Source organism: Suricata suricatta, chromosome 1 (assembly GCF_006229205.1).
Source record: "Suricata suricatta isolate VVHF042 chromosome 1, meerkat_22Aug2017_6uvM2_HiC, whole genome shotgun sequence".
NCBI lineage: Eukaryota > Metazoa > Chordata > Mammalia > Carnivora > Herpestidae > Suricata > Suricata suricatta.
In genome coordinates this window covers 189,821,540-189,836,053 of record NC_043700.1, presented here as the reverse complement: position 1 = coordinate 189,836,053, position 14,514 = coordinate 189,821,540, and the positions used below count along the sequence as shown (strand labels likewise).

Here is a 14,514-nt window from a genome sequence, read left to right as displayed (position 1 = left end):
GAACGTTTTTTTCAACATGCGGGTTTGCACCTTTGATGGTTTACAGAAAGACACTTCCCCAAGAAATGTGGGCTCCCAGGGGGCCCCCCCCGAGCACGGGAGCACCGAACCTGGGCCCCTGCAGGCTCCCCTGTGGCTCATGGTTTCATCAGTCTGTATAAATGACCAAATAAACATTGAAGGACGGATTGCCGAGAAGCCCGTGCACTTAGCTGGTCCAGGGTGCACCTCGGGTGGGCAGGGACGGGCAGACACATCGCCCAAGCACACGAGGCCTCCTTGTTATTTGGCTCTGGTCTGGGAGAAAGCTCTCTCCGTGTCACGGTTGCTAGTGTGCCGCTCCCAGGGGGCCTCGTGATCACCAGGGCCTGGGGGCACTGACGGCAGGAGGGAATCCCCTGAGGGTTAACCCAGCGTCCTGTGTGACTACGAGTGTGCCAGCCGGGCCCCTGATCTGCCCTCGGGCTGGCAGCCTTGCCCGGAGAAGCCAATCTCAGAGCTCCGAGGCCCGCGAGTGTGCAGGAAGCCTGGGGCACAGCGGGCTCGGCATGCTGGAGGACAGGAGAACGTTCTGGGAGAGAAGCCGCGCTCTCCACTAGGGCCGGAGCGAGACCGGCAAGCAGGCGCCAGTGAGGCCACTTTTGGCCCACGGGGCGCTCGAGGGGCACGCACGGGCTCCGTCCCCCTGCCCGGCGATGGAGTACATCCTCTTCGTGCTGTATTTCTCCTTCTTTCTCTGTCTCTGTGCCCTGGTGTGTCTGTACTTTTCCGGCTGCCAGGAGATGACCTACAAGCATGAAGGTAAGCGGCCGGCTCCGGGCGGCCAACATTGGGGGGAGGACACGGCCGAGGCCGGGAAGCCCCTCCCCAGCGAGCGGGGGGTTGGTTGTTCCGAGTGACTGGGGAGATGGGGGCTGGGAGGCTGGAGGCAGCGCAGGATGGGGGGCAGGCCATGTCCCCTCCCCCGGTGCCGTTCGATCCGCTGAGAATGAGCACCTCTGTGTGTTCAAGGTGTAGTCGGACTGGAGACGTTTATTTTTGACTTTGGCCCAAGCTGCATTTTTAAAACTTTTATTTTTATTTGTTTAATATTTATTTTTGAGAGAGGAAGAGAGAGAGACAGAGACAGAGACAGAGACAGAAACAGAGAGCACATACGTAAGCAAGGAGGGTCAGAGAGAGAGGGAGACACAGAATCCAAGCAGGCTCCAGGCTTTGAGCTGTCAGCGCAGAGCCCAACTCGGGGCTTGAACTTATGAACCGTGAGATTGTGACCTGAGTTGAAGTTGGCTGCTTAACTGACTGAGCCCCCCAGGTGCCCCTGGATTAGTTTGTAGAGAGGAGTCAGGGGTAGAGAGAGTGGGAGTCTGGAGGAGCAGGGGAAGATGTGCTGCCCCGAACTATAATTTCCCGGGAAATAAATGCCGGGGGAGTCTGAGGAAGGTGGATGCTCTGAAAACTGGATGACTTCCCCAGCGCTTGGCCCTTTAAGAAAGAGGACCCCATCCTTTCTAGGTGATTCTGTCATTCCTTGGAGGCCGGTGCTTTTATTTCACATAGATTTTGAAAATGCCGCCTAAGGCACTGGTAGCCTTTAGGAAATCGGCCCCCTACGGGTGCCTGGATGGCTCAGTCGGTTAAGCGTCGGCTTCAGCTCAGGTCATGATTTCACAGTTCGTGGGTTCAAGCCCCGCGTCGGGCTCTGTGCTGACCGCTAGCTCAGAGCCTGGAGCCTGTTTCGGATTCTGTGTCTCCCTTTCTCTCTGACCCTCCCCTGCTCGCACTGTCTCTCTCTGTCTCTCAAAACTAAATAAAAAACAGAAAAAAAAAAAAAAAGAACCTAATCCTTGGAGGAAACAAACTAATCCAGCCCCCATGTTATAGGAGGTTGGGGGGAGGGGTGGTGGGCCCCTCGCGGCGGGAGCATGTGCCCTGTGTCTGCAGATTCACCCCGGGCTGTGAGAGGGTCAGAATGTGAGTGGTCCCCTTCCCCCGCCAGAGCCGCGTCCTGTCTCCCTCACCGCCGCGTGATTCCCTGGAATCTTGGTCTCTGGGGCCGCACTGGACTTCAGGGGCCCCACGTGGGTCTGGGGTTCAGCTGATGACAAAGGCAGCACTCCTGTGAATGTCCTGCGTCTGGACCCGGTCGCGGAGCGCCCAACTCGCGGTCCCACAAATTTTCAAGGAGCGGGTCAGCCGGGGCAATGAACGCCGAGTCGTCAGCCCCCAGAATGGTCCCCGATGCTGACCGTGGGGGTCGTGTCCCGATGGTTTGGAGACACTGTGGTGGGACAGTTCCTGGGGGCTCTGTCAGAGTGTGTCACTGCTGGCTGCCAGCGCACACCCCAGCAAACGCACACCTGTCCCCAGAGCCCTGGCAATTAGCCGTGTTTACGAGAAATGGGGTTGGGTGAGTGGCTGCCTGGAAAAATCAGGAGCCTGAGCTCGGGGAGGTGAGCTGCGTGCGTGCAGGGGACCTCTGAGTGCCACAAACCTGTCGCTCCTGAGCATGCCATTATCACCATCAGGATGTCATGGCCACTGCTTCCTGGAAATTGGAGACTTTTCGATACTTGGATTCCAGGGAGGTTTCTCACCTGGAGAGGAGATCGGAGTGCGTGATTGTCTGCAACCTCGACTTGGAGAGAAGAAATCATGCGAAGCCAACAGAGCCTAATAGGGTCCCCAGAGTCCTTCCTGCTAGACTCCGCCCGGGTGTGCAAGCAGGCGGTGGTCCAGCGGTGCTGGGTGTGTGAATGACGGCCAGGGCTGCCTCGTGCGAGCCCCAGACGGTCAGCAGACAAGTTGGTGTCGCTGTGAGCTTGTGAACAAAGACATTCACAAATAGGCATTGAACAACCAGTATCTACTGAGTATGCCCGGCTCTGGGCCACAGTGGGGAGTAAGAAAGCCCAGGTCTCTGCCCTCCGTCCTCATGGGTACCTCCAGCAAAACCCCAGGAAACTCGAGCTGCACAAGATGACGGAGCAGTGCACTGTCTCCCTCTCCCTTCCTGATGTCTGAGGTCTTCCTTTTTATTTTTTTATTAAAAAATTTTTAATGTTTATTTTTGAGAGAGAGAAAGAGCGTGAGCAGGGGAAGGGGCAGAGAGAGAGAGAGAGACACAGAATCGGAAGCAGGCTCCAGGCTCCTAGCTGTCAGCACGGAGCCCGACGTGGGGCTCGAACCCACGAACTACCAGATCATGACCTGAGCCGAAGACGGACGCTTAACCGACTGAGCCACTCAGGCGCCCCTTAATTATGTTATGAATTATGGCACCGGCCACATTTTTCTTACATGTGGACACACAGACTTGCAGACGTACGCCTGCCTAAGCAAGCAGGTCAGGCGGGGCCCTCAGCATGTGGGATGTGCCCCGATCCCTCTGTGGGGTGAAGGATGGGGAGGGGGGCTCTGGGAAAAGCCACGCTCTGGATGAACCAGAGGGAGCCGGGGGCTTGGCCCTGGATTTAGTTATGGTTCTGTCTTCATGGCCATGAAAAGTACTCCTCGGTCGTAAGTTACACACACACAAAACCGATGTTCCTTAAACAAGGGAGGTCGATGCGGTGACTGTGGGTTGATGTCTGAAGACCCCCCAGGGGACCGAGCGAGGCTCCTTCGGGGAGCATGCCCGGCGTTCATCGTGTGTGTTCCCCAGGCCCCGCCCGTGTCTGCCCCAGCAGGTGCTCAGGGGCCCGGTGTTTGCTGACTGAACGCAGGCACACGCGTGTGAATGGCTGGATGAAGTCCCAGGCGAAGGACTGGGGGTGGGGGGGCAGGAGGCGGGCACCCAGCTGTAAAATCGCCTCCGACTCCGAGTGATGGGCGCGCCAGGGTCCATTGCACCGTTCTAATTGTACAAGGGCCTCAAGGTTTCTATGATCCAAAGTTAAACAAAAATTGCCCCTCAGTGGAGGTCTGGGGAGGACCTGGGCCACACGCCCACCCAGCCGGATGGAGCCCAGGGTCCGTCTGTGCTCGCTCTGCCCGTTTCACCTTTGCCCATGTGGCCCCGCTGCCCCTCCTTAGTGGCACTCACATGGGCCCATCGAGGGTCGGCGTGCTGGGCACGGTGCCTGCATGAGCTCACTCAGTGCTCTTGGGTAAGGGGAGGGCTCCGTGTCCCTCGGATGGAGAAGGAAGTGGGCGCTCAGGGGCCGGTGACCCGCAGCAGGAGTGCGGTGCTCAGGCCGGCGTGTTCCGCTGCAGACCCCCAACCTTCCACCGCCTTCGGCCGCCTCCTTTCCGCTCCTTCAATCCCAACCCCCACCAACCGCCTCTTGGGATGCCCTTGGGGCCCAGAAGTGTGTGGTCGCCCTGTGCCCGCGGCGACAGGGCGGGTGGGAGAGGGGGACACTGGGCCATGCCGAGTCTGTTCCTGATGTCCCGCACATGGTGTTTTACAGAAGCATGTTGTGGAGACATTTTTTGGATTTGACGAGGAGTCTGTGGACTCGGAAACATTGTCAGAAACATCCTGCAACACGGACCGGACGGACAGGGCCCCGGCCACGCCCGAGGAAGACTTGGATGACGTAAGCAACCCCGCCCCTGCCGTGCTGCAGGGGCGCCTCTGGCCTCCGACGGCCGCCCCTGGTGCTCCCCTGCATACGATTCAGGCCCGAGGACCTGTGTCGTCACAGCCTGCAGCCTCCAGGGCAGGAGGCCACCACCAGGCAGGGCGTCCGTGGGGGGGGGGGACCCTGGCAGTGTCCCTTCCTCTCCCAGCCCTGACTTCACAGAGGAAATCTGCATTGCCCTTGCTGCTGCCTTTGCCATTAAAATTGCTGCACGGTGGTCTGTCCCTGTCCCCTGCGCGCATGCACACACATGTGCACACACGTGTACGGACAGGCAACAGTGCCCACAGAGGCACATACACACGTGGGCACACATACACACACAGAGGCACACAGGCCCATGCACACAGGCGCATGTGCATACGAACGTGCACACATAGACACACATGTATATACACAGGCATTTGCAGACATAGCCAGGCACACACACGTGCACACACATGCACATGCACACAATATACTCACAGGCACATGCACACATACATACAAACATGTACACAGGCACATACACACACGCAGACGCATGCAAGGTACACGTGCACACACGCACACACATCTATACACCTGCACATAGGCACATGCACAGACCCGTGCACACGCAGGCATATACACATAGGCACACGCACAAATAGGCACGCACACGTGTGCACACACAGGCACACACACAGGCCTGTGCACACCCACACGCACAGACTCATGCACACAAAGGCACATACACACATGTGCACACAGGCACACACAGACACACATGCACACAGGTACATGCACAGGTATGTGCACACACACGTGCACACACAGACACACCACCTAGTGGAAATCACGTGTTGCTTTTTCCTTTTGAAGACGGCAGCTCACACAGGAGCGCATCCTCACGGTGCTGGAGGGCGTGGAGCTCTCTTCCCTGCCGTCTCACCCCGAGTCACCACCCTCACACTCCTGACGGTCACGCACATCCAGGTTCATGACCATGGCAGGAAGTGAGCCGGACCCACAGGGGTGTGAAGGGCGCCTTGTCCTCGCCCACACGCCCCTCCCCAGCTGAATTCTCGTAGGAAACCTGAGTAGAACACGGTCCTACCAGACCCGGGCCTGGTGATTTTCCTCGTGCCCCAACAGTCTGCACCAGGCAGCTCTCAGCCAGCGCCAAACACCGTGTCCCCATCCCCCCCTCTCGTGGGCACGCGGAGCTTGTCACACGGACCCACACGGTGGCTCTGCTGTCATGAGTCCTCCCTCGCGAGTGCTTCCCAGGGCTCCCCGCCACAAGGACGGGCCGGCGCCCGCCCAGTAGCTGTCCTTTTGAGTCCCTGGGGGGTTGTCTGTGGAGAAATCCCTGCAGTGAGAGGTGCTGGTGGGGGAGGGGGCCAGGAACCGTCCACCTGTGGGGCTGGGCCGGCGGGAGCACTCTCCCCCTTCTCCCTTGCATGTGACTCAAGAATTCCAGGGCTCCTCGAACTCCCGGGAAGGGCACTGATGATGGGGGGTGACAGCCTCTCCTCCTGTGGCCCGTCACCCTGGGGTCCCAGCTACGTCTTGGCGGCGGCCAGGTCCCCGAGTGGTTGTCAGCAGCAGCTGTGAGCGCCGGGCACGTGCTTCTGTGCCGAACTCACCAAGTCACGCCCTCCGCTCTGTTTCTCTTCCCCGGCTGGTCAGGCAACGACGCGGGAGGAGGCCGACCTGAGGTTCTGCCAGCTGACCCGGGAGTACCAGGCCCTTCAGCGGGCCTACGCCCTGCTTCAGGAGCAGGTCGGTGGGACGCTGGACGCCGAGAGAGAGGCCCGGGTGAGTGCATGGAACGCTGGGTCTCGGCGCCCTGATCTGACACTTGGAGGGGGTCCTGGGAGGCCATGGGGGGACACCACGGGCAAACCCATGGGCCACAGTGTGACTGCAGGCATCGCCAGATGAGCCAGTGCCACACGTGACGTGTGCCACCCGCAGGCAGGAACACAACCCGACTTGGGCCGAGGACCCCTGTCGCATCCCAACGTGCTCCCCGCCCCCCAGGTGCTCTGGTCCCACCGGCCACCCAGGTCCGGGCCATGCCAGCCGTTGCACTGGGCTGAGCTCCGCCTTCCAGGAACTTCCCCCTCAGGGGTCACGTGGACCAGCGGCTGCCCGCCCTGCCTTCTGAAAGCGGGGGGGGGGACCCCCAGAGAGCACACCACGTTGTTCCCCCGTTTCATTCCCGCAACAGCCCCGTGAGGCAGCGTGTGCTGCCGTAGAGTTGAGCCTGTGCGTCAGGGGAGGCAGAGGGCTGGGCTTGGCGTGGGCTGACCCTGTGGCTGCCAACATTTACCAGTCAAGAGGCTTTGCGTAGAAATTCAGGTTCCTTACCTCTCTCGGCGGCTCAGAACGTGCTCAGCCTGGTGACAGCAAGGGTCTTGTACGTGCAGTGACAGCCTCGGGCCGTGGCCGAGGGGTGATGTCCCCTGAGAGGGGTCATGGGCCTCCAGTGTGCCCTAGTCCCCGCCCCCACTATGACCCACACTCAGTCGGCTTCCCTTCCTTACGTATCTGCCTGGTCCTTGAGTACTTTGGGTTTCCGCCCTGCAGGTGACACAGGGCGCATGGAACGTGTCTGGCAGCCTTGGTAGAGGTGGCCGCCGAACTTGGTCAGAAAGCTGGGGTGGAGACCCCAAAATATCTGGCTTCCGGCTCACTCACCCCGTTGTAGAATGGGCCCCTTCTCTTGGCTTCAGGGTCAATGTCTGTAAAATCGAGGGAGGGTACAGCCGACGGCCCCTCAAGGCCTTCCAGTTCTTAGAAATCGTGCACTGTGCAGGCGGGAGAATGTACATGCCGCCTTGGAGCCCGCGGTCCTCAGCGGGGACGTGCTTCTTAGGGCCTGCTCGCGGCACCACCCTCTCCCCTCTGTCACCCATTCGCGGCCACCTGCTCACCTTGGGGTCCTTTTCTCCCCAGACTCGGGAACAGCTCCAGGCTGACCTGCTGAGGTGTCAGGCGAAAATCGAAGATTTGGAGAAGTTACTGGTTGAGAAGGGACAGGTGAGCAGGAACGAGTGGGCGGCTCTGTGTGTGTCTGTCCCCTCACGGGGTCCCTGTGGCCTTGGTGCCGCGGGGGCCCCTCTGCGGTCCGTGTGGTTTGGTCCAGAAACACTAGACAAAAAAACTCCCTAGCGGAGCCCAGCGAGAATGCCCCACCTAAGGTGCCTGTTCGAAGAGCTTTTATAAAAATCCAAGCACGCTAGGAAATTCTGATGTGGCTTTTCCTTTGGGGGCCAAATGCTCAAACGCGGGGAACGCTTCGAAAAGCGAAGTGGTGGCCACAACCTGCTTTGACTTGAACCTGAAGAAGAGCTGCCTTTGTTTCTCAAGATTTGATCGTGACAGTGAACAGGCACTTGTAGCCCATGGATCCCCGATTTCCAGATTCCCTGCTGTGACCCTGTCATGGGCCACTCGGTCCCTGAGTTTCTCAGACTAGAGTTGCCTCCACGGGCACCTTCTCTGACCGTGACCAGGCCTGGTTGACAGCAGGACGTGGTAAAGAGGCGGAGCCCCGCCCCAGCCCCACCCCCTGGGTTGAGGGAGACCCTGGGGGGCTCTGGGCAGAGGTCCAGCCTCTCAGAGGGTAACATCCAAAGGCAACACCACCCAGGGTTCGGTGCAGGTGGGCGGCTCCCTCCTGGTAAGAGATAAACTGAGACTTCGCAGTGAGGGTTGTTTCCTGCTCCCCACACTGCTCGTCCCCCCGCGGGCTGGGGGCTGCCCACTCCATGTGGTCACTCGGGGACCCAGCGCTGGGTCTGATGACGGCCCTGTCGTTTCCCCCGTCCCCTCAGGGCAGCAAGGGAAGGCAATTTGCTGCCTTGACACATTTCACCAAAACAGTCACATGGCCGCCCCCAATGGGGAGGGCTGCGTGCAGTAGGTGGGGTGTCAGTGGGCACCCCTGGTCCAGCGCACGGGCAGGCAGCGGGGCTGGGACCCGGGGGCTGGGGCTGGGGGTGCAGGGAAGGGGGCACATGAGATTCTGAACTCATGGCCTAGAACTGACTCTGGCCAGTGAGGGGTTGAGGGCTTGGGGTGGCTGAGACTCTAACTCAGGCAGACTTCCCGTCTCCAGAGCTCAGGGTGTACATGCAGCTGCTCACGGCAGCGGCCTTGTGGCTAGTGCTGACCGGGCTAGGCGAGTGGCCGGCCCTTGGGCACTGCTTACATAACCGTGGTCCAGAACGTTCCATGGAGGCAGGGCGGCCATGAAGAGCCCATACCACAGGGACCAGCTCGCCAGACATGTAACACGACCCATGCGACTGACATTGTCTCTTTGTGCCTCAGTCTCCTCATCTTTAAAATGGGGATAATAATACTTCACACACTGGGGAAGCGGAAGTGGTGAGAAGGAAGCGGGCAGGGGACAGACCAGGTGGGAGAGAGGTCGTTTTCAGACTCCGGTTCCACCTGCCGCTGTCCTCGGCCCCTCTTCCAGGCTGAGCTCACGTGGCGCCTGACCCCCGTCTTCGACTAAGTTACGCCCCACCCCGGGTGCTGGGTCATCTGTGGGCCTTTTCTGCTTTCAGCACCTTCTAAGTGAAAGTGCCACTTGAGGACAAAGCAAATATCCATTTGTTCAGCGAGCACTCAGGAGAGTCCTTGCCTCACACCAGGCTCTGTGCTTGGTGTACGGGCATCATGTACTGATTAGCTGCCACTGCATAACAAACTGCCCTAAAACTTAGTTGTTTAAAACAAGAAAAAAATGTATTTTCTCATAATTCCATGGGTCTGTGGTTTGGGCTGGGGTCTGCTGTGTGGTTCCTCTGCTGGACTCACTGGGGATCAGGCTACAGGCTGCTCTATAGGTCCCCTGGGCCGGGGTGGCCTGAAGTGACCTCTCTGTCCCCTCTGGGCACTGGGCCAGCTGCTGGCTGCCATGTTGGCTCGTGGTCTCGTATCCCCATCTCTCTGACTCTCTCTAACCTGGTTCTTTGCCGGGCGGCCCAGGGACCGGAAGAAAGGGCGGGCCTCAAAGCACAAGGGCATTCCCAGGCGCTGCTTGAGTCACATTGGCGAGTATCCCAGGAGCCGAAGCCACCTTGGCCATGCCTGGCTTCGGGGCTGGAGACAGATGTCACCTGTCTTCGGGCAGGGCTGCAGTCACATTGCAAAGGGCCATGGAGATGGGAGGGGCAGTTGCAGACAACGTGCTCCCAAGAAAAAGATGAGAGAGGGCTCTGTGCTCACAGGGCCTCCTGGCCACCGGGGGCTTGTGTGTGTCAGCCCGGTGATGACACAGGGTGGTAAGTGTTAGGTGGAAGGAAGCCCGGGAGGCCTCCAGAGCGAGAGAAGAGAGAGGAACGTTCCCCCATCCATCCGTTTATCTGTCCCTCGGTGTTTGTGGAGCCCAGGCTGGGTGCCAGGCCCCATGCTTGGTGCTGGGGACGCCACTGTGGAAAGACAGACCTAGTGCCCTGTGCTCACGGGACTTCCCTATAAAGGACCCTGCCCGGGCAGAGACACGTGGTGAGGGTCAGGGCGGAGGGACCAGAATGCACACAGGAGCATGTCCGTGGGTGTGGGGCAGACCCTGGGGACAGCGAGCAGGCCTGAGCGGGTGGGCAGTGCCGATTCAGTCGCTCTGCGTCACCAGATTCAGTGACACTCAGCAGGAACCCCCCTCGGCTCTCAGGGAAGGGACGCCCCGTGAACCCGCCGGCTCTGTGTTTTGGGTGTAGAGGGTTAGAGTGATGATGAATCCTTTCTAGCGGCTGTCGCTTCTCTGACCTTTCATAGTCTTTTTTTTTTAATGTTTATTTCTTTATTGTGTGAGAGAGAAAGGGAGCATATGCATGGGGGGGAGAGGCAGAGAGAGAGAGAGAGAGAGAGAGAGAGAGAGAGAGAGAGAGAGAGAGAGAGAGAATGAACCCCAAGCAGGCTCTGCACTGTCAGAGCAGAGCCTGACGTGGGGCTCGAACTCACAAACCATGAGATCGTGACCAGAGCTGAGCTCAAGAGTCAGGTGCCTCACCCGCTGAGCCCCCCAGGTGTCCCGGGGCCTTTCTGTAGTCGTGTATTAAGTGACTTTTTTCTGGCTCTCCCCGTCTTTGCTGTGTAGCCACCATTTGCTTCAATGAGTGTGAACATATTTAGTGCTTTTTCTTAGGATTCCAAGTGGGTTGAGGAGAAGCAGCTGCTCATCAGGACGAACCAGGACTTGCTGGAAAAGGTAGGCGGGCACAGCACCCCCACTGCTGCCTTGAGAATTAGGGGCCTTGGTCCTAGTGCCCCCCATGGGGATCCGGGTCCTGACCGGCTCTCAGAGCACAGACCCCTTCCTCATGTTGAGTCGGAGCCCGATTCCTGGGGCTGCACAGCCGTTGGCCCCCGTCCTGTCCCAGGGGGTCCTCGCTGTGTCTCCAGGGGACAGAGGTTTCCAGGCTGCCCCTCCCATTGTTCTGGAAACCCCCAGGCGTCCCCTCCCCTCCCACGTGTGGGGCCCAGAGGCGCTGACCGCAGGGCAGGCTCTCAGGCCATCACTGTCCAGTTCATGGACTGGAGTCCATGGCGCTGGCAAGGCTGAACCTGTCTTCCTTCTGTGGTCATGGAACTTTCTGGACCGGTCTTGGCACAGCACGGGGAGGAGACTGAATGCTTTGTGTCTCTCTTATCTGCGTTCAGTTCAGAGGGTTTGTTTTCCTGTGCAGCTGTCTCTCGATGCAGCTTTAGGGCATTTTCCGCATCCCATAAAGGTCCCCTGTGCCCCTTTGTCATCACTCTCGTCTCTCCCCGCCCCCTCTCCCCATCTCTCCCCGCCCCCCCCTCTGCCCCTGGCCACCACCAGTGTACGTTCTGTCCACAGAGATTTGCTTTTTCTGGACCTTGCATGCAAGCTGCACCAGACCTCAGCCTTAGAGCGTACTAGAAGGCCTGCCCTGGACGAGCCGGCCCTGGCGCCCTCCCCCGCCCCCCGCCCCGGGAGAGGGCTTGCTCCAGTCCCAGCTGTCACTGACCAGCCACACGGCCGCTCACTGCCCTGTGCTTCTCCATAGCATTTGGAGCTGGGACAGGGCCTGTGCATTGGGAGAGATTTCGTGTCCTTGGTCCCACTCACTAAATTCAGGGAGCCGTGCAGAAAACACAGTTTCCCAGAGTCCCCAGGGGTGCAGGACCCCGTCGGTGGAGAACCTCTCTCTGGTTCTCCAGGCAGGAGGAAGGGAGGCAAAGGTGCCTGTACATCATGGAGGCCCTCCGGAAGGAGGCGTGCCTTTCTCAGCCAGTGCAGGGGACAGAAACTGAGGCACGGAGCCATTGGGGTGCTTTTCCAGTGTCTCCTGGCGGGTGTCAGACCAGGCAGCCCACCTCCCCAGACGGACTTGTGCCTTCAGCAGAACTCCTTCTGCTAAGCCCTCTCCTGAGCCCTCTGGCGGGGTCACGGCAGTGTGTGTCTTTCCGCTGCCGTTTGTCACTCTTTGTCTGGGAGGGCTCATCCTGGGGGCGGCCAGACCGCACTCGAAAAGACTACACACAGGCTTTGGGATCAGAAGCGCCCGGGTGCATTCCTGCCTCCCTCACCTTTGGCCTCAGGAAAGGTCTTAGTGGCCCCGTGCCTCAGTTTCCCCCATCACTCATTTAGTCAGCAAGTCTATGAGGATCCCTTCCTCCAGGCCAGGGCCCCCTGAGGGGCTGCAGGGACGGTGCAGGCACCCCCACCACCCACACCCCCTCTGCGCCGAGCGGGGTGCGCCTCCCTCTGCCCCCCGTGGAGACGGCCAGGCTCCCATCTGCTAACCCAACGGTGTGTCTGCTCTAGATTTACAGACTGGAAATGGAAGAGAGTCAGCTGAAGCATGAAATGCAAGACGCCAAGGACCAGAATGAGCTGCTAGAGTTCCGAGTGCTGGAGCTCGAAGTAAGAGACTCTATCTGTTGCGCGCTCTCAAACGGAGCAGACCTGCTCTTTGAGCCCAAACTGAAATTCATGTAAAGCCCCCGATGCCCTCCAGCATGTGTAAAGGGACGTGGTAGAGTTCTCTTTTCTTTTCTTTCCTTCTTCTTCTTCTTCTTTTTTTTTTTTAAATCTGTATGTTCAGAATAATTTCACTGCCTTAATCTGTTCTGGAGAGAATGCTCACCGAAGTCTTTGGACCTGTACCAAAGCTAATCTATTTATTGCCTACGGCTTGTTTTGCACTTAATAAAATAATTTGTTTTTGCAATATTTTGCCTTTTTTATTTGTGTTTCATTTCCATAACTACTTCTTTCCTGCATGCATCGTCACCTGGTATGCGTTCTGCAAAGTCGGACAGAGGCGCTGTTGCAATGAATAACACACTTTTTTTTGAAAGTGACCTTGCATGCAGGGAATCTCTCCTTTTGAAAGAGTGGGGCCCGACCTGCCCCCAACTGGCCCTGTAGTGTGTTTACTGCTAGTTTGGCCCCTGTTCTATTTGCCGAGGGGAACAGAGGTAAGTGAGCGAGCAGGGGGAAGGAGATTTTTGCGCAGGCTTGAGTGTCACGGCCCGGATTGCATTGGACCGAGAACTTAACTACTCATACTCAGACTGCACAACTCCAAAACTCCTATTTAGCGTGGAGGGAGACTAAGTGGTGTTCCCAGGTAGCAGTCATGTTCCAAACCTTCAGTAAGGTCCCCGGTGTAGACTTGGATCCAACCTAAGACCTGATGTTTTTATTATCTCCCAATGAAACCTCATTACTGTCTTGCCTTGTTGCTACCGCGTTATTTCATAACCTTTTTTGTTTGTTTGTTGTCATTTAAAAACCATCCACATCTTAAACATCACCCACGTCTGTGCCACTCATGTCTCCAAGCATCCGTAGTGACACGGCCCTGCTCCCACCCCCTGGCTGAAGCCTTTGCATGCACGGAACCCTCCGGAGAAGCGAGCACCTTCGAAACATCGGTGTCCCTCCGATTTTGTTTCCTCCTCCTGGCCTCAGTTAAAAACTGTTTGCACTAGAACGTACCGTCTCGTCCTCTGTTGTCATGGCCCAGATCGTGGCCTGAAAGTCTCAAGACCGAGTGTTACCCCTGCAACGCAAGTCTTGCTTGAACACGAGCCGGGTCTTACTTAGTTCACGCAATAGAGCTCAGAAGCCTTGTGAGGTCGCTGCCCTTGGTCGTGCGTCTTTCTCTTGAGAATTCCATGAGCGCTGTTCGGTGTGCTAGGATTCTCTCAAAGTGTCTCCACCTCCTCCAGAGCCGTTAGGAACCAGTTTTCTGACTTTTGTTCGGGGTTTTCTGTTGTCACTTTTTTGGTGATGACTTCATTTAAGTATGGCAGGTAGAAAGGCATCTTGGGAAGGGAACCACTGGGTTTTGGGTCTTCTTGGCTAATCAGGGAAACAAAGCTTCCCCCCTGAACTGCTTCAAACCAGGTTAGCCAAGTGGCACCTTGTGGAAGGTAATTGAGCGAATGGCCCCTCCTCCCCACTCCCCTTCCTCTCTCCATTCACCTGATCCAAGAGCATCTGCTTTGGTCCTGCCGTTCAAGGTAGTGCTCATCTGGTTACATTTCTGAGCAGAGTGACCAAGAGACTCATGGTGCTGTCCCTCCCTAGATTCTGCAGGAATCGTCCAAAGCGGGCTTACGTGATTTTGAGAAAATAAAAGCCGTTTGACTTAAAGGTATAATTCCGAACGGTCTTCTCTGCCGGCCTTCCTGGAAAGCCGGTCTGCCGTTGCAGGCAGATCCCTGTCTATATGCCTGCCATCTATTGGCCTCCTCTTGTTCTTACTAAAGACATGTCACATGACGTAGGATGTGAGCACCTCTTCTGGGAAAATGCTTGCTTTTCCTTCCTTGGTAATCAAGCTCTAAATGGCAATCTTAGGCAGGGATAGAATGATCGCCAGTGCCTTGGCACAGTTCAAAAACAACTGTGAACCAAGTCAGCCCCTTCTCTTGACAAGAGTGTGAATCCAGGGTTTGTGTCCCG

At 57.8% G+C, this 14,514-nt stretch overlaps 1 protein-coding gene across 1 annotated transcript; it reads left to right on the top strand.

The window, feature by feature from the left end:
* Positions 1-695: 695 nt before the first annotated feature.
* LOC115302542 (janus kinase and microtubule-interacting protein 1-like) lies at positions 696-12,771 on the top strand. The gene is made up of 7 exons (XM_029952469.1): positions 696-801; positions 4,036-4,109; positions 4,413-4,541; positions 6,240-6,368; positions 7,512-7,595; positions 10,717-10,779; positions 12,364-12,771. The coding sequence occupies exons 1-7, from the start codon at positions 696-698 to the stop codon at positions 12,535-12,537; spliced, it is 759 nt and encodes a 252-aa protein (XP_029808329.1). The 3' UTR covers positions 12,538-12,771.
* The last annotated feature ends 1,743 nt before the right edge of the window (positions 12,772-14,514 follow it).

Excerpts from the sequence above, each read along its gene's own strand:
- LOC115302542 (XM_029952469.1), top strand. The coding sequence starts at position 696 with ATGGAGTACATCCTCTTCGTGCTGTATTTCTCCTTCTTTCTCTGTCTC. Across the intron at positions 802-4,035 it reads GATGACCTACAAGCATGAAG|TGGCACTCACATGGGCCCAT; the intron begins GTAAGCGGCCGG and ends GCCCCTCCTTAG. Across the intron at positions 10,780-12,363 it reads ACCAGGACTTGCTGGAAAAG|ATTTACAGACTGGAAATGGA; the intron begins GTAGGCGGGCAC and ends TGTCTGCTCTAG.